Source organism: Lissotriton vulgaris, chromosome 12, assembly GCF_964263255.1.
Source record: "Lissotriton vulgaris chromosome 12, aLisVul1.2, whole genome shotgun sequence".
Lineage (NCBI taxonomy): Eukaryota > Metazoa > Chordata > Amphibia > Caudata > Salamandridae > Lissotriton > Lissotriton vulgaris.
This window is the reverse complement of record NC_141700.1, coordinates 678868294-678892022: the sequence shown is the minus strand read 5'-3', so window position 1 is coordinate 678892022 and position 23729 is coordinate 678868294. Positions and strand designations below refer to the sequence as shown.

The 23729-nt window shown below is 43.5% G+C and overlaps 1 protein-coding gene across 1 annotated transcript in view; it reads right to left on the bottom strand.

Moving 5' to 3' along the window:
- CIBAR2 (CBY1 interacting BAR domain containing 2) overlaps nucleotides 1-22994 on the bottom strand; it is a 129898-nt gene extending 106904 nt beyond the window's left edge. The window contains exon 1 of the mRNA XM_086945877.1: nucleotides 22831-22994. Within this exon, the coding sequence (XP_086802003.1) occupies nucleotides 22831-22850 (20 nt within the window). The 5' untranslated portion in view covers nucleotides 22851-22994. The remainder of the gene's footprint in view (nucleotides 1-22830) is intronic.
- Nucleotides 22995-23729: the final 735 nt, after the last annotated feature.

Genomic DNA, 23729 nt, shown 5'->3' with positions numbered 1-23729 from the left:
GCGCTAGGATATTCTCACAGGCGATAGCATGCTTTACATGTACACAACATTAAAAAAGTGTATCCAGGGAAGTGTCCTCAAACTAGTTTGACACATGGACAAAAAAGGTGTTACTACAACCATAGAAATGAAATTGTTATGTTTTATACAGGTGGCCAATATAGGCTGTGGGAGCAACCCGACCTTTCACCTATATTTCCCCTGCCATTACACTACATAACGGTTCTTGGTACTGACATTTTACCTAGTTACGGTCATGCATGTCCACCTCTAGACCAAGTCGGGTCCCACAGTCTCTCACTTCAGGTAATGGGATTGACTTTATCCTAGAGGGATTCTTGGCTTCTACACCTACATACATGCTAGGTACACTTAGGTACATCTAGTTAGGGATCGCATTGTAGGAGTACACATTTTCTTGTCATGTATTTTTATACTGGCCTGTATTCATGATTTTAGCACTATGGTAGAAATCTACCATCCTTTTACTTCTTTGGTGCTTAGGATTATTTATATCTGTTTCTGTCTTATGGTTTTTTCTGCACACATTTTACATTAGAATGACGCTCTTTCAATAATGCTTATTGAAAAACGTCCCCACCGTTCATTTTGTATATCTCTCGGAGACAAAGTGAGCACGAGTGACTGAACGAAAAGTATCACACTGTTTCCACGATCCTGAGGGATCAGGGTTGTCATGTTCGACAGTTCCTAAGAACTATTCTCTACTTGGTAAGAGGTTTTTCTAGTGGCACTGTGAGCTAGCCGTATACAGGCTAACATACCAAGTGGAGGTGTCTAGAATCAGTCTGGACACCAATCCTGCAGTGTATGTTGTCTAACCGTGCAGATCCTATATAGGTTTATAGGAACTCCAAAACAAAATGAGGACATATTATCCAGTGGAGTCATTTGAGTCTATAATACTCACAATCACTAGGGATGTGCGTAACAAGGAATGGTAAATGTTTATCTGTTTTCCTGTAGGGTGGTCAGCACCAACAATTGCTGCTATTGTAGATGGTGAAATGCTTTGTAATTAGTCTACAAAATTACCCTGTAGATATCCAGGCATCATTGCTGTGCCTATGTAAATGGAGTAGTCACCATGGTTCGGGTTGCTAGGGTCACCTACTTTTCTTGATGCCACATAATACACTAGGGCTCACATGCAAATTGCCCGGCCCAACACAAGCCCATAACTTTAGTCGAAATAAATATCATGAATACACTCATACAATAGGCATATATACATGAACACACCACCCATGCTCTAACTAGCAACTCAAATCTAAATAATTGATGTGCTTACACAATTATGAGGTATCAATTAATACAGTTAGAGATCTGTTAATTTACCTCATCAAACTTGACAGGTCGAATGAAACCCTGCAACAAACATAACGTTCTAACTATATCATGGACAGATTTGTCTTCTGTCTCTGGACCTCACAGTCTTGGATAGCTTGTAGTAAAGATTAAAGGCCCCTGCAGAGACAAACATCTAGAATCCTTGTTCCCAATCACTGTCCTTAGGATTTACTTGCATCCCCGGCATGCCTGAACGGTCTGTTAACTTCACAGTTGGAGTGCACCACAAAGCACAAGTGTTTATCAAATCTAGTTTCATGACGGCCATGATCTGAATTTTCTGGTCCCACAGAGAAATGGGCTATTGAGCAGTTAGAGTTCGAGCGCCCTCAGAGACTATAATGTTGCAGCTACAGGGTCACTGTCTCCTTTGCAGCTGTACAACTTGCGTCAGGGGCTACCAGATATATTGATCTTATTACTTGGGCCAAACTGAAATGTTTGCCAACTTGAGTTCTGGTGAACAGACACCAGCACTAAACCTCAATACTTTACTTTAGGGGTCAAAAAGAGATTTATAATTCACACTTCCAGCTTGTCTTAGAAGGGAGGTGTGGTAATCATAAGCCCTGCTTCAACACCCACTCAGGGAAGTGGGAAGGACCAGAGTTTCTGGAAGTGTACCAAGGAGCGTTGGGGGGAGGGGGGAGTCTTCTGAATGGCTTTGTGAAGCTATTCCGTTTCGCCTTTGCCCAATCCCTTGTTTCTCCAAGAAAACTTGATAATCATTTAAACCAAGTGGAAGGGCTCACTGAGTTTTACCTTTTTGGCAGCAGCCGGCTCACATGTCCTTGAGTGGTATTTGGTGAACAATGGCAGTGGAATTCTAGTTAGACGCACAAGCCTTTACACTTGTTCCCTAGTAGCGAGACAGTCATCCAGCTGTTTCTTCTAAAAGGCCAGTCATTTCCCATAAATGGGATATTTTGCCTTAATCATATTATTATGACAAGTATAGACTTATTCTGGTTGTTGGTTTTGGAATAAATGAACTCCGGCTAGCTCAACATGTGTGTTCTGCATAAAATTGAGACCTTCTTTGTGTTGCGCTGGGGATGTTTATCTTGGAAACCCCAGAATGCTTAAAGCTTATTCAAGCTACCTGGCCCTTGCCCAGAATGTTCTTTACCTGTGTGGTGGGGAAGATCACCAGCCAACTCTTGGTTTGTGACATAGGTTTCCTCCTGGGAACCAGGTGGAGCAAGCATTTGCAATACAATAGGTCTCGCATTTGCAAGAGTTTAATCTATTGGCATTGTAAATGGCAATGATATATATATATATATATATACACATTCAAATTTCTGTCATTTTCAGCACGAATTAGAAGAGTTTGTGTGGTTTCTGCTGCTGAAAATGACAGAAATTTGAATTTATTTCAAGGTTCGCTACCTACCCACGAACTGCCGTCGCTAAGTGGCCAGAGTATAGCGCAGTATATCGGCAGCTGCTGAGCCAAAAGGAATTTATATATAAAAAAGATCACACTCCCTTTACGCGTTTGCTGCACCGGCAGGGCAATTGAAAATAGGTTTTACAGAAGAGATGAGCCTTGTGCGGCATGAGTCCATCTATAAGGTTAAGCCACTGAACATTTGTACTATAGATTCATACCAAATGCTTGTCAGCATAGCACTTGGCAGTACACAAAAAAACGATTTGCATTAGCACTTTATTAATGTTGCGTATTTGCACAGTATTGAAGTTGCATTTAAGCTTGATAAATTGAGAAATTTCAATATTCTATGTAAGGCAACATCATGTATACACAATTGATTTTAGAAATATGACTGTATTTTAAACCAACGGACTTTCCATTTTTCAATAGTAATTTCTGTGTTGACATGATGTTTTTGCAAGTAATTATTTTGGCTGTTATTATGGGGATGTTTTTTTACATTTTACATCTACATTTATGTATTTTATAGTCCTCTTTTTGTGGCATTGATGCTTGAATTGTAATTAACCTAGGACAATCCCTGTTTTATGACCACTTGCACTTTAAATAGAACTCCCTCCCAAGCTGGCGTCATGTGACCAAGGCCTCTGGGCAGGCCGAAATGTTATGCTGGCGGGCGAGCTTCACAAAATAAACCTTTAAATTGCTCACTGCAATCTGGGTCGGCTCATCTTTCCTTACCGTGCTTGAGCTCCAAGCTGATTGGGAGCTCGTGGTGTTGGACTGGGTGTGCGGATATATTATATATGTATATATACATATTTTGATAATTAGCACATAAATACAAGGCATTGTCATGTACAACGCCAATAACTCAAACTCTTGTAAATGAGAGACCTATGCAAAGCAGCGGCCACCATTGTCCCGGGCTACTTGGAAAGTGAAACACGCATGGCGAGCTGAATGTTGCAGGAAAGCATGTCGTGCATGCAGTATGAGAAACTACTTAAAGAAAATAGTGCTTACAGACTAAAAAAAGACTTACTGTGTAACAATCAAAGTAAAAGGGCCAGTCCTCATGGGAGGTTACGAATGAAGACAAGGAGGGACTAACAAGCCTATAAACGAATCAGATGACAGCATTTACGAAGGACAATGGCAAGCCATTGACAAATATTGCCAGAGTGTGTAGGGCTTCTATTCCACACTCCAATACAGCATGGCTCACAGAGCAGCGCAAGCGCTGTCCAGGCTAGACCTAAAAAAAGCATCCAGACAGAAACTAATCAAAACTTGTCTTACTGCAAGCCCTGTGCATCAAGTGGAAAAGGTAAGCAATGCTTGCAGAACAAGCTCACCTAATGTAATAGCTAACCAGACATTGGGTCTTTAGGCCGTATAGAATCACAAATACATGTATGCTCTCCGTGCCCAATAGAACGTGCACATTATTTAAAGTGGGGCTCTTGCATTAAAAGCCATATAGTCCCCCGATTTGAGAAGGGCTATATTTATCTGCAGAATTATTACACTTATAATGAGAAATTGATGTTAAAGGAGAAGAGATGTCATATTAAGCCGTATTTTATGAAAGTCATAAAAATGACTAGACGATCCATTTATTGTGTACTATTTGTATGTGGTCTCTGTATAAGCTTTTCTCCTACATCATCCTTCAGGACTAAGTTAAAGATCTGTCACCACTACCGATCAAACGTACGAGCCTTAATGAGAGGTTCAGAACATTTTTTGACACACGAGATGCCTTTATTTTCTGAGGCCACAAGAACACCAAGCAACACTCGTTAATTACAAGAATACCCCTGTTTCCCGCTCACTTTGTGTTCAATGTTAATGTATACTTGCAGAACTTAAGACTGCGTTGCCCGCGAATAAGTATCACGTTATCATTTTTCAGTTTTACAATAGTTTAGCATAAACTACAATAAGGGCACAGAAATATGTGGGTACTTCAAGAACAGCAGCACTAGGACAGGGGCACAATAGTACATATCTTGGTTCCATGCAAAGTGCAAAACCTAATGCTCTTTGCCATAGGAATTGCTCGCTGATCCAGGTTTATGCAAGCCAAGCCTTACTAAAAAAAAAAAAAGCATAATGCTGGACACACAGCTACTTGCTCCATGTAGGAACGCCAGGGACAATTCTCTCATTGCAGTCCCTTATCTATCATACTGACCATCAAGGGCTGTGATGTTTATTCCACCACTTCCATCCGGTTTACTAAAACCAACCCTGCTATGTATGGCCAGTACCCCAATTCTAAGTCACTGCATTCCTTCTGTCACCCTCCTTAGTTGAGCTGTCCCTGAATAAGGCACAAACACAGGAAGACAGAGATACAACTGCATGTCTAGCAGCAGCTGCACTTTGAGTCATACTTCATGTGGAGAAGGGCTAGTTGCCCTTTGCTGTGCAGCTATTTTTGAAGCAATTAAAAATGATCTTCATATACTCAAACTTCAGCACTGCTTTTGAAAATCCAAAACCGAGACCTCAAAGCCAAATTAAATATAATATATAATGTACGTGTTGTTGAAAAAAAGCACACAAGCAAGCAGAAAATGTTAACAGATGCAGGCTGCAGCGTGTTGGACATTCAACGTGAACTCTGGCTTCGTGTTAATCTATCACCAGTAGTGGTAACAATTTCAGTCATGAACACAGTGCTCCCAATGGAAGCCATTGCATAAGCATATCTACCCAAGGATCCACCCCATACATGGGTCACCCACTGAATAGTTCAATGATCTATTAATTTGCTCATCGACCCAATCGCCAATCTATTCAATGGACACTTACCACTCATTCGCCACACAGTGCCAGGCTCTCGATTTAGCAAATCAAATGGAGATACACACGTTACCATGATAAAGAATCACAAAGTCGATGCATTCCACACGCCATCCACTTATTACTGATTCACTCTTGAATTGCCTACAGAATAAGTCGACCAGAGGCCTAGAGAATGAGGAGAATGGGTACATGGTGGAAAGCCTATCAGAGACCAACATTTAGAAAGACTACTGTGCCAGTCTGATGCACTTCCAAAGCAGGGTAATCAGTCAGCACAAAAAGAGAGTTCATCCCGCATACCCTTGACTGACAACTCTCTATAATTTGCTCCTGGCTTCTCGCTCCTGTGAGTTTACCACCTGGCTTTGCAGACCTTCACATTTGTTTTTCTCCCATTTCCAATCCCCTCACGAATAAGTTTGCCATTAGCTGAATGCCTTTCTTTTTTGCTAGTTTCTTTGTGCTTTGCAGCTTCCCTCCTCAGTCTTAGTACCTCCTGTCTCCTTGGTGCCATGCCCAGCTCATGGTTGATTCTGGAGCTTTCTAAAGCATACTATAGCTAAGAGACTAACGAGTCATTTTGGCATACTAATCTGTTCAAAATTAATGTGCACTGCTTGTGTTCTCCAACCAAAAAGCAGAGGTTTCTTTTCACCTAAAGTTTCTTAAACTTGTATCCCGCCATCTAATTTACCAGAGGAGACGGAGCACTGTCCGTACTAACTGGACAGGCTCGTGTGCGTCTCTCCCTCTTCCTGTTTCCCCAAAACTCCAAAATCAGAGTGTTGCCAGTTTATTTGGGTTTGCACTGACAGGCTACAGGGACTATTTGTTTTTAACTTATTTAAACTGTGACAGTTTATCAGGTCAAAACATCATGGAACCATTGGAGAGTTTTCTCCAGTCTATGTCCTAAGAAATTAAGAAAATCTGGATACAGCGCATCAGGAAAGAACAACTTACTTAATATTAAATCAGCTTGCACCTACTTCTAAGACACGGTCATTGATGTCTAGGCAATTAGACATGGCTATCGATGCACAAGTAGGTGGGAACCAATTCACTCCCCCCATGTGGGAAGCTGGCTCTCTATGTAGTGCACCAAAATGTGGTACATTGTACAGAGAGTCCAAACAAACCCCAAAGGAATTACAGAGGCGCAAATGACACCATAAATGCCCTATTTTTGTGGTAGTATCGGCTAGCAAGGTAGTGCTAAGCATTTATTACACACACAAAGGCAGTAAATTAGACACACAAAGAAATCTGGCACCAGTTTAAAAAAATACCAGGTACTTTTATATAAATTTAGATACCAAGATTATCAGAATAGAGATATGAATTTTTACAGTTTTCAGAAATTGAAACAGAGCATTTTCTGGACAGACATGTTATCCTATGGGGGAAAAACATGTATTGGATTTGGGCACTTCTCAGAAACTTACGGGACTGTTCTTCTGGACTTGGTGCGTATGTGTCAGGGTCCAAGGTCACACCAACAGGTCACCTTGGGAGGCTCTGGGGCGTCCAGGTGCAGAGGTGTGTCATGGCGTCAGATGTCCGTTTCACATAAAAGGGAGAACAGTCCGGCAAAGAGGCTGCAAGCAGGGACTAGGGCACCAGTCAGGGAGAACCCACAGGGGGGATCGACCCATGAGATCCTCAGGCACCTCAGGCACGCAGGCACACCTTTGGTCCACTTCTCCTCGGGCTGTGGGGCTCAGGTACAGCAGCATCTTTAGGGGTCGGATTTTGGTGCAGGAGTCTCCTGCGGTTGGAAGGGGCCTGCAGGTGGGGAAAGTAAATCCAGTCTGGGCAAACCCAAGCGTGGGATTGGCACTTGTGGGTCTTGGAACCCCAGTGGCACCTTCACCTCCCGTGGCTCTGGAGCGCGGGTTAATAGGTGCTTTGGGCGTCTGGTGGCGGCAGTCACAGACTCAATCTTTGTCTTGGTTTCTGCTGCAGATGCACAAACAGGACAGCTAGGCCACTCACGATGCGTGTCACACCGTCCCTGCACTTGCAGGTCGGGTTTCCTCGGCGTTGGTGTCTGAACACAACAAGCCTTGGCTGCCTCAAGGGGTCTAGTACCTCTGGTACTGTTCCTGTGCGAATTTGGTTGGTCCTGGTGTCCTCTCACTCGTTGGGAGGACAGATCTGGCCTTCAAGAGCAAAGGGTCCTCTTCCTGGGAAGCTGCTGCGTCGAGTTGATTGGCAAATCTGAGGCGTCTTTGTTGCCTTCAAGGGATATTCTTTGGCAATTTGCCAAGCACTGGCAGCTCTCTGGAGGTCTGCACAGCAGTAGAAATCAGATGTTCTACGAGGGTCAGGTCCAGCAGGCAGGTCAGCAGGACTGCCACTAAGTCAGTCGTGCTCCTCAGCGGTCTTGTTCATCCACTCCTCCTTTTGTGTCCAATGAAATCCGACGATATGGAATTAGGAGGCACCCAAATGATCAATTTAGGGGCATTAAGGGGAGTGAGGGGGAGTAGTCAACGGGCTGCATACCCCTGGGGTCACTACACTCCATCGATGACCGCTTCATGTGGGGAAATGGGCATCAGCTGGTCTCAGAATTCCTAATTCCACCTCCACAACATGGTGGAATTTCGAAAGTCGTGCTCACTTTGGACTTTTTTCACCCTAGAGGTGTGCCCAGCATGGAAATAGAACACATCTCCTGCACGTGGTTCCCTCTAAACTGCGAGTCTGAGCGGGTGTGCACACCTAGGTTTCCTGCCGTGTAGACACCTATAGTCAGTGCCCACTACAGAAGATTTCTTTACATTCAGTAAATACTTCACTGGAGCCTCTGAAGTGCAGCCGATGGTGATGATGCTGCGCTTCCAAATGCATTTTTAAAGACGGGTTTTTCGTCTTTAGAAATGCTATTGGTGAACGTTTAAATATGTATAGTGCAGTCATTAGACAGCAGAAAAGAATTACCAGAGTGAACTTTCTCTGCAGCCTGAGTCACATTTGCCAAGTCCACAGACCTCTGTTTCCTTCACCTTTTGGTTTCTCCTTCTCTGTGTGGCTGTGGCGTGGCACATGCTTGTCTGAGACCTTATCAGTCTGCAGGCTTGCTGTTCTCAGTTAAGCAGCGCCGGCTATTTTTGCTGCCATCCACCGCTGCAGTGATTTGTTAAGCGTACTACATCAGCACCTTGCATCACTGCCTCCCACCAGGCCACCTCTTGATTTCTCCAGTACTTTTTTTTGCACTGTGTGGCAACTGGCTTCGACTGTGGCTTCACACGTGCTTTTACTGTTTGTAAACTGGTTTAATCCAGTACCACACCTTTAGCTGTTATTGTTAGTCAGTTACATCTGCGGTGACTCCTAAAATTCTCCCTACTGCATGCTGCCATTCACGTCTGCTGCCTGAAACTGCTGAATATGTTAGTTTTTATTCCAACCATCACTTCTATACACTACCATGAGCTGTTGACACCTAGGCTGGGATTACAGACACAGCAGCAGGGCCAGGTCTAGGGTTTGTGGGGCCCAGACAGATAAGGAACATGCGAGTGCCCTTTTCATATCTTTTGTTAGTTATTGCCAACAGTATACATGACAAAGCAAAAGATGACCAAATAGGGCAAACATTTTAGGCTTAGCTGAGGAGTACACTATAAGGGGCCATTGAAAATACATGCCCAGGCACTAAGAACTAACAAGCATTTACAATGCAATGGTTTTGCCTTTGTTAAAGTTAGAGCTATTGGCATTGCTCTTGACATTTTTTTTATTTATGTTTTTTTTAACATAAATAAATGGCATTGTCATTTACAATAGCAGGGCAGGGCACAGGGAAGGGGGGAGAGGAGAGAAAGGAGAGCTGCGGGCTCAGGGAAGGGGGGGCGAGGAGAGACGAAGGAGAGCTGCGGGCTCTTGTTGTAATGCTTGCATAGATGAGTTGGTGGATGCATGCATGGGTGCATGCATGGATGGGTATATGGATGGGTGTATGGATAGATGGATGGGTGAATGGATAGATGCATATATACAGCCAATCCCTCAACAATTTATGCAATCCACCAACCCATCCAACCCACAACCCATCCATGCATCCACCCATACATCCATGCATCATGCATCCATCCATCATGCATTCATCCACCCACTGTGTCCCACTCCGACCCCTCTAAATATAACTCATTTTTCTGTATATAGAGTCACTCTGCACTCACTGTCACTCTGCACTCACTGTCACTCTGCACTCACTCTGCACTCACTGTCACTCTGCACTCACTGTCACTCTGCACTCACTGTCACTCTGCACTCACTCTGCACTCACTGTCACTCTGCACTCACTGTCACTCTGCACTCACTGTCACTCTGCTGTCACTCTGCACTCACTGTCACTCTGCACTCACTGTCACTCTGCACTCACTGTCACTCTGCACTCACTGTCACTCTGCACTCACTCTGCACTCTGCACTCACTCTGCACTCTGCACTCACTCTGCACTCACTGTCACTCTGCACTCACTGTCACTCTGCACTCACTGTCACTCTGCACTCACTCTGCACTCACTGTCACTCTGCACTCACTCTGCACTCACTGTCACTCTGCACTCACTGTCACTCTCGCGCTCACTGTCACTCTCGCGCTCACTGTCACTCTCGCGCTCACTGTCACTCTCGCACTCTCTGCACTCACTGTCACTGTCGCACTCACTGTCACTCTCACACTCTCTGCACTCACTGTCGCACTCACTGTCACTCTGCACTCACTCTGCACTCACTCTGCACTCACTGTCACCCTGCACTCACTGTCACCCTGCACTCACTGTCACCCTGCACTCACTGTCACCCTGCACTCACTGTCACCCTGCACTCACTGTCACCCTGCACTCACTGTCACTCTGCACTCACTGTCACTCTGCACTCAAGTTCCAAGCAAATATCAGACTATTTCCTGTTCCTCATATTACCTTGCCGTCCTTGGGCGTTTTGCTTTTCACCTGCATTGCTGTCACACGCAAGCCATGCCTGGGGTTTGGAATGTAACCAAACCAACCCAGTAGTAAAGTAAAAATACAACTCTTTAAATGTTAGATATGTGTATTATAATCGATTTTACTTCAATGTGTTCAGCATAGACCGTGTCACAAATCCACGCCACAAAATTCCACTACACAAAACGCCACTCAAACGATTCCAGTCCAACCCACATACTTCCACTCCACACTACAACACATAGCCAATGAACAATGACATTGACATTGCCTATAGCACTCGGATTGGTGAAACCGATTGGCTTTGCCAAGGCTTGTTTTAAAAGCCAACATTTTAAAGTCACCCTTGGTTCATTTGGTATTCACCGCCGTCCCCTCCATCACTACCAACTAATGTGGCATGAATGTAAATGTATAGCGCGAGAGAAAGCTACGGGAGAAAGCCATAACTCATGTCGCTGTTTTGACAGAAGCTGTTAACTTTAAGCCTCGCGACAAATAGTTCGCACTGCCGAGAAACGCCAGAGAGCAACAACTTAATGGCAGCTGAAGGGTTAGTCTGCGTTATTTATTTGTTGCGTGTTTCGTTTAACCCCTTGTATGCTGATGACGAACCCCAGCCGTCTTGCACTACGGTGCTCGTGTGCTGATGACGGCTGGGGTTCGTCATGGCCCGCCCCTGTTCATTTGTTTACCGCACAGCGGCGGAAATGGGCCAGCAGCGAAGGGGTTAAACAGGATAAATGACCCCAGCGGAGGCGCCGTTCAGCACCAGCGGAGCCCCGAGTCAAACACATGCACTGTGAGACATTATAATCAACAGTCGGGCGCGCGGCATCGTCCCGCCATTTCACCATTACAGGGTGAACATTCCACCAGGATAGAAATGCAATAATTTGCCTCAGCAATTTGGATTGCCAGGGGAATGCGTTTCAGTTCAGAGTCGACGCTCAGAAGTACAAGAAAAAACATGCAACTGGGAAACGCGCTAGCAACCTCACAGAAAATAGCCAAACAGAAGCGCTGCAGTGCCACCCAGTTGCCAAAAGCAATACTGCACAGAAGTCAGCCCTAAAACGAAAAGCAATGGACGTCTTCTGGGTGCTGTCAATGCCGGACCAGATTCGGGGGCGTTCCCGAGGACAGGCTTTCGGCTGACGTCGCCAAAAGCCAAAAATTCTCGGGAACGCCCCCGAATCTGGTCCGGCATTGACGGACAGGCCCGTCTTCCAATGGCTAGCCTCCATTTATGGAGCTAGCCAATAGAAGACGGGGCGGATTCCAAGCCCCATATACTATTCTCATTAGGTTTTTTCTAGCACATGCGTACTTTCGTACGCATTGGCTAGTCAAAACCTAAAAAGGTCATCAAGCATTTAGGGCCATTTGGGGAATGATTTTGTAATATTACTTACCCGATTATAAAAACAAAACGTCGAGTACTTCGGAAACGTGTGCCAGAAAGCAAGGACTCGCAGCTGACTTCCGAAACAATAGGCGGTTACCCACAAACCAGCCGTGGTCCGTGCTCGTAACAGCAGTGGGGGCGTGTAAGGGGGGATTTCGAGGGATGATGCTTGAGGGAAAATTAAATAAATAATGAAGTTTCCCTGTGCATCGTCCCTCGACTGCGGCTGCCTCAAACCAGTTCACTGAGTGCTCCCACTCACCTCAGAGACAGATCAAGAGAGCCCCCAATGGAAACCTGAAGGCCATTCCTGGCAAGCCAGCCTCCAGCGTGCTGTCTGCCAGTACATTTTAGAGAAGTGGCAAGATCTCCCTCTTGGGCATTTCAGCTAGGTAACTGTGGAATCAGTTGGTCCTTTATGCAAAGGAGATGCACCACAGTGCATTCAGCTAGGCGAATGCACCCCCACACACCCCTTTACAATATCCTCAGGCCTTTCGACAATAAAAATTAAGAGATAAATATAAATATTTATTGTATTCATCCATTCCATTATTAACTTTGCGAATCAACATTTTTCAAACAATCATAAACTTTGTTTAAGTAACTTTATTTGAATCAATCAATCATCATCTGTAGAGTGCAGCACTGTCACTCCTAAGGATATCTAGGTGCTGGGATGCAAGAACTCCATCAAAAAGCCAGGTCTAGAGTTTGTTTCTGAACTTGGCCAGGGAAGGTGCTCTGGGGGGAGGGAGGGGGGGGGGGTTGGGTGGCAGAAGAAGGGAAAATGCAGGAAGAAGGTAAAAAGCAAGCAGAAAAGGCAAAAAGAAGCAGGAAGCGATCATAGAAGGTGCAAACAGAGAGCAAGAATTGAGCAGAGAAGGCACAAACAGAGGGCAAGAAACGAGCTGCTTTGTTTAAGTGCGTCTGCCATTTTTAGGCTATAACATGATTTATTTTTACTGCTTTTATTCTTTCAATGTATCTTGCAAATGCGGCTCAACTTGTTTATGTGCTGTATTGTGGTGGTGTAAGGTGATGAATACAAAAATGAATAAGTGATTTATGGATGTGCAAGGATGGTTGACCGAGTGCATGTGTGATGACTTATTCATTGCTTCAACCAATAGGTAACTAAGTAGTAACTTTAAATTAAAAGCAAGACTTATTGGCAGTGCCAATGCTTGTTTTATATCTTGATGTGGTAGCTGATCAACTTCCCTTGTTGGACATCTTACCACTCACTTGCGCACACCAGCAAGAAAAGTGTGCACACCAACATTCTATTGCTGCACATAAAGAAAAGTTAGACGGAACATTGCTCCTGCATAACTAATATTCCTGCCTGTGTTGACACCAGATGGCTCAGGGAAGGAGGGTTGGCATCCTCTCCTGTGAGAGAAGCCAGACTTGCATACCAAAAGGCATTGGGCTCTTTGAAGGCACTGCCTTCCTGGATGAGTAGGAGGAGGAGGTGGTGGTGAAAACACCTCTCTCCAGAGCAAACCTTGCTCCTGACCTCCTGACAGCAAAGGCTGTCACCCATAGGAGTCAAAAACTTGTCTGCGGCAGCAGACTGGACTGAACCAGTCAGCTAGCACACTAGAGGGCTGGTAAGTTTCAGGGGGCACCTAAGATGCCTCTGGGTACATGCATTATTAAATCCAACACTGGCATCAGCATAGGTTTATTAAAACGAGATGTTGATATCAAACATCTCTATTTTGAGTGAAATCATGTAGCCGGGGCACTGATTTTCACCAGTGTCTAGCACATGCTCCTAAAATGGCTTCCCTGATCACTTACAATATTTAGTAAAAAATTAGACATCGCAGTGGCATATCTGCTCATGCAGATATGTCCTCACATAAAATATAATGCGCCCTGACTTAGGGCTCAAAGGCCTGTAGGGGTGACTTAGAAATATTTGATGTAGTGATTTTGGCATGACAAACAAGAATAGGTCTGTGTTTTCACTCACGGTGTGTACCATGTCAAGCAGCCTGAAATGGCAGTCTGTGTGGAATTTGTAAGTGGGTTCCTTAGAGTAACATAAGGTATGCTGCAGCCCTAAGGGACGCTCTTTAGAAACCCTGCCCTAGGTACTTGAATTACCATAAACTAGATCTTACAGGGGTGATAAAGTCATTTTCAAATTGAAGAACAATTACACAACACCTTGTTTTAGGGAAGGAGCACTGACACGAAAGTCTGGTTAGCAGGCAGCAGTGCACTGTCAGAGTTGAAAATCAGCATCCAGTAGCTAAAAAGGGGGGCAACTGCAACAAAAGACCAGTTTGCTACACACCAGCTCATGCTTTATCAAGCTCATGTAGGGTAGATGGTTCTAGCCCCACCCATCGTGCATTCTGTTGACCTTCTAAGCTTCTAGTCATTTACATTATAAGTCATAACCTCAGAATGTTTTAAGTGATACAGTGAAAGTGGCATTCCTTTTATGCTAGTTAAAAAAGGACACTTTGGTTTGGGTGACACCTCTTATTCTGAATCCTTTCTTCCAGAGTCCCTGGTTATCAATTTATGACCATTTTTCTGTTTAGTTTAGGGAAATACCTGGCAAATTGAAAACTACACACACATCACATAAAGGACTCCTTTACACCTAAGCAAGGAAATAAGAGTATGTTATATTAATTACTTTAAGCAGCTGAAAGCAGAGGCTGCCTTGATCGATGACGATTTGGGCATGAGAATTGAGGATTTTAACATAGTTTAAGAGATGAGTCAAAAGACACCATGGTTACAGTTGTAAAACTGGCCTACTACAACCATGACAAAATAATAGACTAGACTCTTCAGAATGACCCACAACAAAGAAATCAGCAATCAGAGCTAAGAGGATATCTGCAACGCACTTGGAATGCACCACACAGCACATAAAGGACTCCTTTACACCTAAGCAAGGAAATAAGAGTATGTTATATTATTTACTTTAAGCAGCTGAAAGCAGAGGCTGCCTTGATCGATGACGATTTGGGCATGAGAATTGAGGATTTTAACATAGTTTAAGAGATGAGTCAAAAGACACCATGGTTACAGTTGTAAAACTGGCCTACTACAACCATGACAAAATAATAGACTAGACTCTTCAGAATGACCCACAACAAAGAAATCAGCAATCAGAGCTAAGAGGATATCTGCAACGCACTTGGAATGCACCACAAGTAGAAACTTCAGAACTGACTCCTAATGGGGAAGATCCCAGGGAGTTCTATCTCACTTAGGAGGAGAGGTAAAGGAGGAAAGCGGGGCTTTGTTTATGTAGAGCAATACCAGAATTCTTTAGAAGTCTGTGTCCTAATCTTTCAGGACAAAAAAGAGAAGTATGTTTTTTAATGTAAGCACAAAAAAAGCTATATTGTACTAGTAAGAGATATTGATCACATTTTAATAACTACACTATAGGGAAAGGATGCTGAATGCCACTTGCAAGAGTGTGCTCAATACAATATCTACAAAAATCACAACAGCAAACAGCAATCACAAGACTATGCGTGTCATTTCAAATATTAAATAGGATTTATTTCATACAATGGTCACACAAATTTGTTTAAAATTGGATTAAATCCAAACATATTAAAAACATATAAAAACCACAGTTATACATTCACATGTCCAATTCAAATGACGAAAATTATTTGATTTGAGATGGTTGTCGACGCAGCGTTTCGGTTTTCTTAGATTAAAACACGTTCTTCAGGACAGTTCTAAATTAATACAAATATATACAATTAAAAACAATAGTAATGGTACAAGGTATATGTTGTGACAGGCATCAATTTAGTGGCATTCTTTTAACAGTTTTACATCTCGTGGTTTTCTTTCATAGTTATGGCATCCGTATTTTCCCTAAGTGATCTATATAGTTGACTACACACAAAAAAATTGTTGTGTGTAGTCAACTATATAGATCACTTAGGGAAAATACGGATGCCATAACTATGAAAGAAAACAACGAGATGTAAAACTGGTAAAAGAATGCCACTAAATTGATGCCTGTCACAACATATACCTTGTACCATTACTATTGTTTTTAATTGTATATATTTGTATTAATTTAGAACTGTCCTGAAGAAGGTGTTTTAATCTAAGAAAACCGAAACGCTGCGTCGACAGCCATCTCAAATTAAATAATTTTCGTCATTGGAATTGGACTTGTGAATGTATAACTATGGTTTTTATATGTTTTTTAATATGTTTGGATTTAATTCAATTTTAAACGAATTTGTGTGACCATTGTATGAAATAAACCCTATGTAATATTTTAAATGACACGCATAGTCTTATGATTGCTGTTGTGATTTTTGTAGATATTGTATTGAGCACGCTCTTGCAAGTGGCATTCAGCATCCTTTCCCTTTAGTGTAGTTATTAGAATGTGATCACTATCTCTTACTAGTACAATATAGCTTTTTTTGTGCTTACATTGAGACCTACTTCTCTTTTTTGCCCTATTTCCCCCTTTGTCCCAGATTGGATAAAATATGGGGACCTCCCTTCTCTTTTAGTGTAATCTTTCAGGACACTCACTGGCTTGTCCACAGAGGACAGCCCTGGAGTGAGAAGACAAGTAACCAGTCTGCCTTTCACAACAAAGGTACATTCTCACATTTAAGTGTCCTAACTAAGCAGAAGAGATCATTTCCGGACTAGTTGATTCTGGAGCCTTAGGTTTTTTCTACGGGCCATTGATGTCAGATGAAAAAATCATTCATCCAAGGAAAAGACTACCCTGAAGACACTAAAGACATTGTTGGTATGATGCAGATCTCAGAGCTAGCAAATAAGGAGACTCTGATAGTTAGGTCCATGCCAAATGGACTTGTGGAAAGCATTCACTTTAACCTCTCCTTTGTGCACCCGCCTTTCCGGTCATTTATAAATCACTTTGTTACAGAGACATAATCAATTGAATAATGGCATGAGCATTCTATAATGTTTTCTTCTCCAGATTATCAAAAATATTGCTATCTGTGCGTCAACCCAGAAAAGCTGTTACCATTAACCTGTTCTTTCTAAGAAATACCACCACGGAATTGAAGTTGAAAGACACTATTGGAGGAAGATGGCTTAACCGAAGCATAAAAGAATTTCAGGAATGTCCTCCGTAAAAAGGGTGCAGATTTTCCTACCCAGTGGGAAATATAAAATGGTAATAATGTGGTTCCAGGGGAAAGCAATTTTCATGGCAAATCTCTCCTTTGACAATGAAGGAAGAGGACATGTTATGTCAATACCTGTCAAATCTTGAGAAAGTATTTATCACTTTACAAAACCTGTTGGGGCACCCATTTTCTTTACACCACAATCCACAGTGAGTACAGACCCTGCATTGATTACAGTGAACTTAACAAAATCATTATGGTTACACTATGCTTCTCAGTTCAGTGCTGCTGGATTAGAAGAAGAAAAAAAGATGCCAAGAATCTTCTTGAAGCTCAACCTCAGAGCTTTCAACCTGATATGTTTATGTGAGGGCAACAAATGAAAGATCACTTAACAATAATATGGCACTAGGAATTTCTCGTTACGACGTTTGGTCTTTGCATTGCCCCAGCCACCTTTCAGCTTTTTGTAAACTATACATTTAGAGATCTGCTAGACACCTTTATGATGGTATATTTATATAATGTACCAGTTTCCAAGAAAGTGATAACATTGGCTTATCCACAACTGGCATATTTTTTTTTCTTATAAGTCCCTTGTAAAGTGCACTTTAGTTTCCCACAGCTTGTAAATTAAATGCTACTACTGATTTTTCCACCCACTTCAGTAGCCATAAACATAACGCAGGCCTGCACTGCAGACCCTGCGGGTGCATAATTAACTGCCATTGCGACCTGCCATATTAACCTATTTGCTAGGCCCATAACTTCCCTTTTATTACATAGAAGTCACCCTTAAGGTAGGCTCTATGCAGCCCTATGGGCAGGGTGCAGTGGATTAAAAACGGTAGGACATGTACTTTTGAGTGTTAAATTTACTGGTAGTAAAAACAAAATGCTAAATTCGTTGTTCACTACTTCTAGTCCTCTCTTTCCCATTGGTTACCATTGGGATTGCCTTAAACCATCTTTTAAGTTTAATTTCCAGTTGGGAAAAGATATAGATTTGGAGTTTGGTGTTTATGGATTCACAAATTAAAATTTCAACATATGGTGAAGTTGGAATTTAAATTGTAGGTCTGGGTTGGGTGACAGTTGGGCTTTGTGCATTCCCTGTAGACAGTCACACAAAGGGAGCTGGGGTGTGAAATTTGCATCCTGATGGCCCATCACCATGCTGATGGCTTCCTGAGGTAGACTCGAAGAGAGGAGAAGACACTTGCACATCAATAGGACTTTGCCTGAGCCAGCTCAAAGAGCTGCATACCCCCTATAGTGGGTCTGGAGCCAGGGTAGGACAGGCAGGGAAGTTGAGATCTTCAAAGCCCTCAGTGAAGTCTCCTCTGCTTCAAAGGCTTTTTAATCAGTAAACTCAGATCTCCCCTCTCTGGTTAAATATTGCAGATATCTTAGCGCCGAGACGCCCATGGGCCATTGTTCGCGCTCTAGAAATATTATTAATAAATAAATAAATAAATAAAGGCACAATTGGATATAAGTACTGGACCCCTAACACCACCAAATCAGACCTCTACTGGAACCAAGGACATTCTGTCTGGAAGAAGAGCTGCTGTGCTCTTGGAGGGACTGCCACTTTGCTACCTTCCCTGCTGTGTTGGCCTGCTGCCTGCTACTTCTTGCCTGTTTTCTACATCCTTGTACATCTACATCCTTGAACCGAAGTTTTTGTTTTAATGTAATTAAAGTGTGCACAAATACTTTACACATTGCCTCTTCAGTTAAGCCTGACTATTCTGTGCCAGGCTACCAGAGGGTGACCACATGTTAATATAGGTTGTATATCTAACTTTCGCTGATTAGGGTTGTGGTCCCTAAATGGACAGGGTACAAGTCTCTGCCAACTAGAGACCCAGTTTCTAACAGCTACAATGAAACCTAAGAAAACTGTGGTACAAGCATCTATCCATGTTGCTGAGTTTCAACACTGCTGAGGATATGGGACTGATATCAGTGAACTACATTATGAACTCCCATCATGAAATTGTAAGCCACTCTACTTCATAGGTTAAGACTACTGAAGACAATGAAATTAAAGTTACATATAAAGAAGGATGTTCATCCTGTTGCACAAAGACACAGACAAATTGTGTTTCACTTGCAAGAGGTTGTTGAAAAGGGACTTAATTCACTGCTTAAACATGACACCATTGAACACGCCAGTGGTCCAACGCCATGGGTTATTCCTATTGTATTAGTGCTTAAAAGAAACAGCAAAGGAGCTGTCCACATATGCACCAACATGGGTCAGACCAACAAGGCGATTGAGCGAGAAACATCCAGGTCTGCACATTGCACATTGCTGATTTGATAACTCAAATGAATGGTGCAAAGTTCTTCTCTTGACCCAAATTAAATAAAGGAGATCACCAATTGGAGCTTGAAGAAAAATACATATACATTACAACCTTTTCTACGCTACAAGCGATTGAGTTTTGGTATCCTCGAATGCAGAACTTACCTAAGATGTCATTTGATGTATCATACAGCCTGCAGTAAATACATTTAATATAGCAATTTGGAGATGCTCAGAAAGGGCATGACATAGCTCTTATACAAGTATCATGTTTTCTGAATGGTGAAGGTTTAACTCTAAATGCTGACAAATGAGAATTCTACCAGAAAAGCTTGAAATTCTTTGGCCATATATTTCCCCATGGGGATATGAAACTTGATCCAGCTACAGTGCAAGCGTTGTCTACTGCCAGTCCCCCACAGGACATTTCTATATTACAATAATTTCTTGGAATGGCCCGTTACTGTTCTAGATACACACGAGAATGTGTTACCTTTAGTGCACCATTACGAGAACTGAGAAAAATTCATGGGGCTTTTCATTGGTCCCGTGAATGTGAGAAGAGCTTCCAAAAAAAAAAAAAAATCAAACCAGTTATTGATAAGGACACTGAAATGGCCGGCTTTGATCCCAACCTTCATACAGAGGCTGTGACGCTAGCCCAGTCCAGTTAGTCGCAATCCTGGCACAGCTCTGCAGACAGCTGGTTGCTCAGAGACATATTGTGGCATTCACCAGCAAAAGCCTGTCACAAACAGAACATGCTTACACACAACCTGGGAAAGAAAGATTGTCAGTGGTCTGAACTTGTGGATATTTCCATGTGTTCTTGTACGGAAAGCCTTTCACAGTAGTGACTGATCATCAAGCAGGGTTGACGATATTTGGCAAACCCAAAGCAAAAATGCCTCCTTGAATTGAATGCTGATGTTTGAGGTTGCAAGAATTCAACTATACAATACTCCATCTTACAGAGAAAGATCAGAATCCTGCTGCTTATTTTTCAAGAGTGCCACTGCAGTGTCCTGGTACCCCATCTAATACCTTTGAGGCCTGCATACATTTTATTGCGAAATAGAATACACGAGATGCCATGTCTTTAGAACAAATTGTCACTGCCATGAGCCAAGACAGTGATATGCTAAAGTTATAAGACATTATCACTCATCACTCATCACTCGTGGAACCAGCAATGTTGACCTCGCACTAATGACAGTGAATACTTGAAGTTCAATAATGTAAGATAAACTTTCAGTGACCCAAAAAGGCCTCATTCTGCAAGGTACACGAGTTGTGATTCCAGAGAGTCTACAACAAGTGATCGACGTCACCCATGAAGGACATCGAGGAATAGTGACCACCAAGAGCTTTCAGCGACAGACTTTGGTTTCCATATCTCGACAAAAGAGTTGGAAAACAACTAAAGACTTGTCATATATGCAACAGTCTTTTGTCTTAAGTCATTCAGCACTCTTTGAAGGTCTCAGAATTGCCACATTATGCGTGGGAGAGAATTGCAATTGATTTCTATGGTCCTCTTGAGAATGGAGATCATCTTCTATTCATTGTTGATGAATACTCCAGTTTTCCATTGGTAGAAGACTTTTTATCCACTACACATGAAACGGTTATTCAAAAGTTAGATGGCATCTTTGCGACAAGGGCTGTACCTGCAATCTTGAAGTCTTGACATCAGCCCACCTATTACTAGTTGGGAATTCAAAGACTTTTCAAATTACCTCAAAATAAAGCATCAAAAAAAGCACTCCTTTTTGGCCCCAGGCCAATAATCTGGTGGAACAGTTAATGAATACTCTAAAAAAAGCTTTTCTGCGATCTGCGTTGGAGAAGCTTGACCTCAAAGGTGTTTTAACACTACTCTCAAGCTTACTGTTCGAACCCTCACTCAAAGACAGGAGCGAACCCTGCAACTAATGTTTGCAAGAGCCATGATAACCAAGCTGCCCCAATGGAACAACCTCAGAACCAAGAATGAAGAAGACATTCAAACTATGGACTTTGGTCACAAACATAAAATTAAATTATATGTGGACAGACGACCTCATGTAAAAGACGTCATCTTCACAAAAGGAGATTGAGTGCTTGTTAAACACAGAGAAAGAAAGTCGGATGCTACTTTTGAGGGTGAACCATTTATCACTAATACCAAAGAAAACATGGAGACTGCCCAACATCCTGGGAAGTCCCTTACGAAAGACTCCTCTCACTTTCGACATGTGGGCCATCACTCCGCAAACAAACATTGATGGCCATGTAGAGACTAGGTCCACACAGATGTTGATGACTGTGTCTGGGTAGGAGGATTCCAACTCATCTGTGTAGATCACCACCACTTCAACTGCCAGTTCCCAGTGACCCAATCAGGACATGTGATTTAGGTGGTAGGACGATTAACCCCCGGGTCTGGGGTGATGCGCAACTGCTGAAGTCTAGTCAACTCTTCACAATATGATACGCTGGTCAGACTCAGGGAATGATGGTGCCAAGCCTCCGGGAAACCTGCCACCCATCAGCTTGCTTAATACTCCTCAGGGTGTCAGGTTCAGGGGCTAGGCTGAGCAGGGTGCTAAGCAGGCTCAAACAGTAACACCGTCATGATCAAACAGCAATAGTTCCTGGGTTAGTGGTGAAGCCAACCAACCAGTCTCGAGGGTGGAGGCTATCCAGTCCCAGGGGCTGGAAGAGCCAACGAGGTCTGGAAGTCAAAAGGGCATGTTAACCAGGCTCAAGATTAAAGAAGTGAAGTTGACCACAATTCCTTAAGGGACAATGGCTACTCGTAACCATGGGTGGGCAGCGAGGTCTAGGACAGGACAAAGGCCAGACTCGGAGTGAAGATCTCTCCCTTAAGCTGACAAACAAGTTAGTTATTCACCTGCAACCTCTCGAACAGGGAGGGGCTAGTGACGCCCCCTTTGAGCATAATGTTATTCACTGGTACGGGCTCAAGAGCTTCCACCAATAGCCCTCTTCTCTTCTCCCACCCATATTTGCCACACTAGACAACCCTTCATTACAGAACCGTTTCTATACCCAATACGATCCACTCATCTTAGTTTCCTGCGTTGCTTTGTGCAGAAAAAGAAGACGGGGGCGAGGTTCTGCAGCCACTAGCGCACAGCACAAAATGGCAAAGTGATAGTCTATTGAGCAATTTCCAAACAGTCTCGACTTTGTAGCCAGCAAATCTTTGCATGCTGGGATCTGTAAATAAACATATATATAGAGCTTCTGCGCCTCGCCGAGGCTAGTAAGCGCTATATGAAACACGATCGCAATATGCGATTTCGAAGAGAAACGACAGGTTCCAGAATGCAATGTGCAGCTAGCTAAAGAGTCGGGACTGTTAATGAGCTCCTCCTGCCAGCTCTGCTCTAGCATCCAGTCCGTTGCCATATTCCTCCTCACCTGGACATGATGCTGTTCATGGCGCCTCCGAGGTGTGCAGCGGGCTCGTGCTGTACGGTTCTGGGGGGACAGCAGCTGGAATCCGCCGAAGCACAGCGGATGTACCGAGCGAGTCCTGCTACTGACCGGCCCCGGCTCCGAGCCCACGGCTTGTGCTTCGTATGACCGGTGGCAAATGGTCCTTCTCGTTTCCGAAAAGGCAAACAGACGAGGGGGCTTGTCTGGGGCAGGGTACGCAGCGGGGATGCTAGGGTAGATACTTGTGTAGCGGGCTGCGTCTGTGGGCCCGGAGCCTGCACTGTCTGTGGTTCAGGCTGGGCCGGGGCAGGAACACACACCTCCGCCCACAGCCGTTACTTTGGAGACGAGTCACTAACAGGAGCAGGGCTTGGGCAGACCAAGATGCCGAGATAGGGACACAGTGAGGCGGGCAGAGGGCGGGGCCAGGCCGGAGCGTCACCGACCCAGGGGGTGGGCCGTGCAGGTTTCCAGAGACCTGTCCCTGTTACGAGAAGAGCGCTCCAGCGGCCAGAGACTGTATTGGAAGCACGAGTGAGCAAACTTGACCAAGCCTCTTCGGGCAGACACTGGTTCGAATTAGCGCGCGTGCTTCTGTTGTATACTCTCTTTCGCAATAACTGCCTGATATTTAAAGGTGGATTTGGGTTAGCTCTAAGACCAAGTGAATCAGCCGAGCAATAAAAATGGGATGCCACGTAAATCGTGCACCAAACATAATGACAACATACAGTGCTTTAAATGGGAAAAAATAAGTGCAGGTACTCATTAAAATGAGCTCGAGGTGTAGCAAGTGGGCGGGGCTATGGGTAATATATGATGATACTTAGTGACTTCTAAACCAGTTGCAGCACATATCAAAACACAACAGAAATGCATTT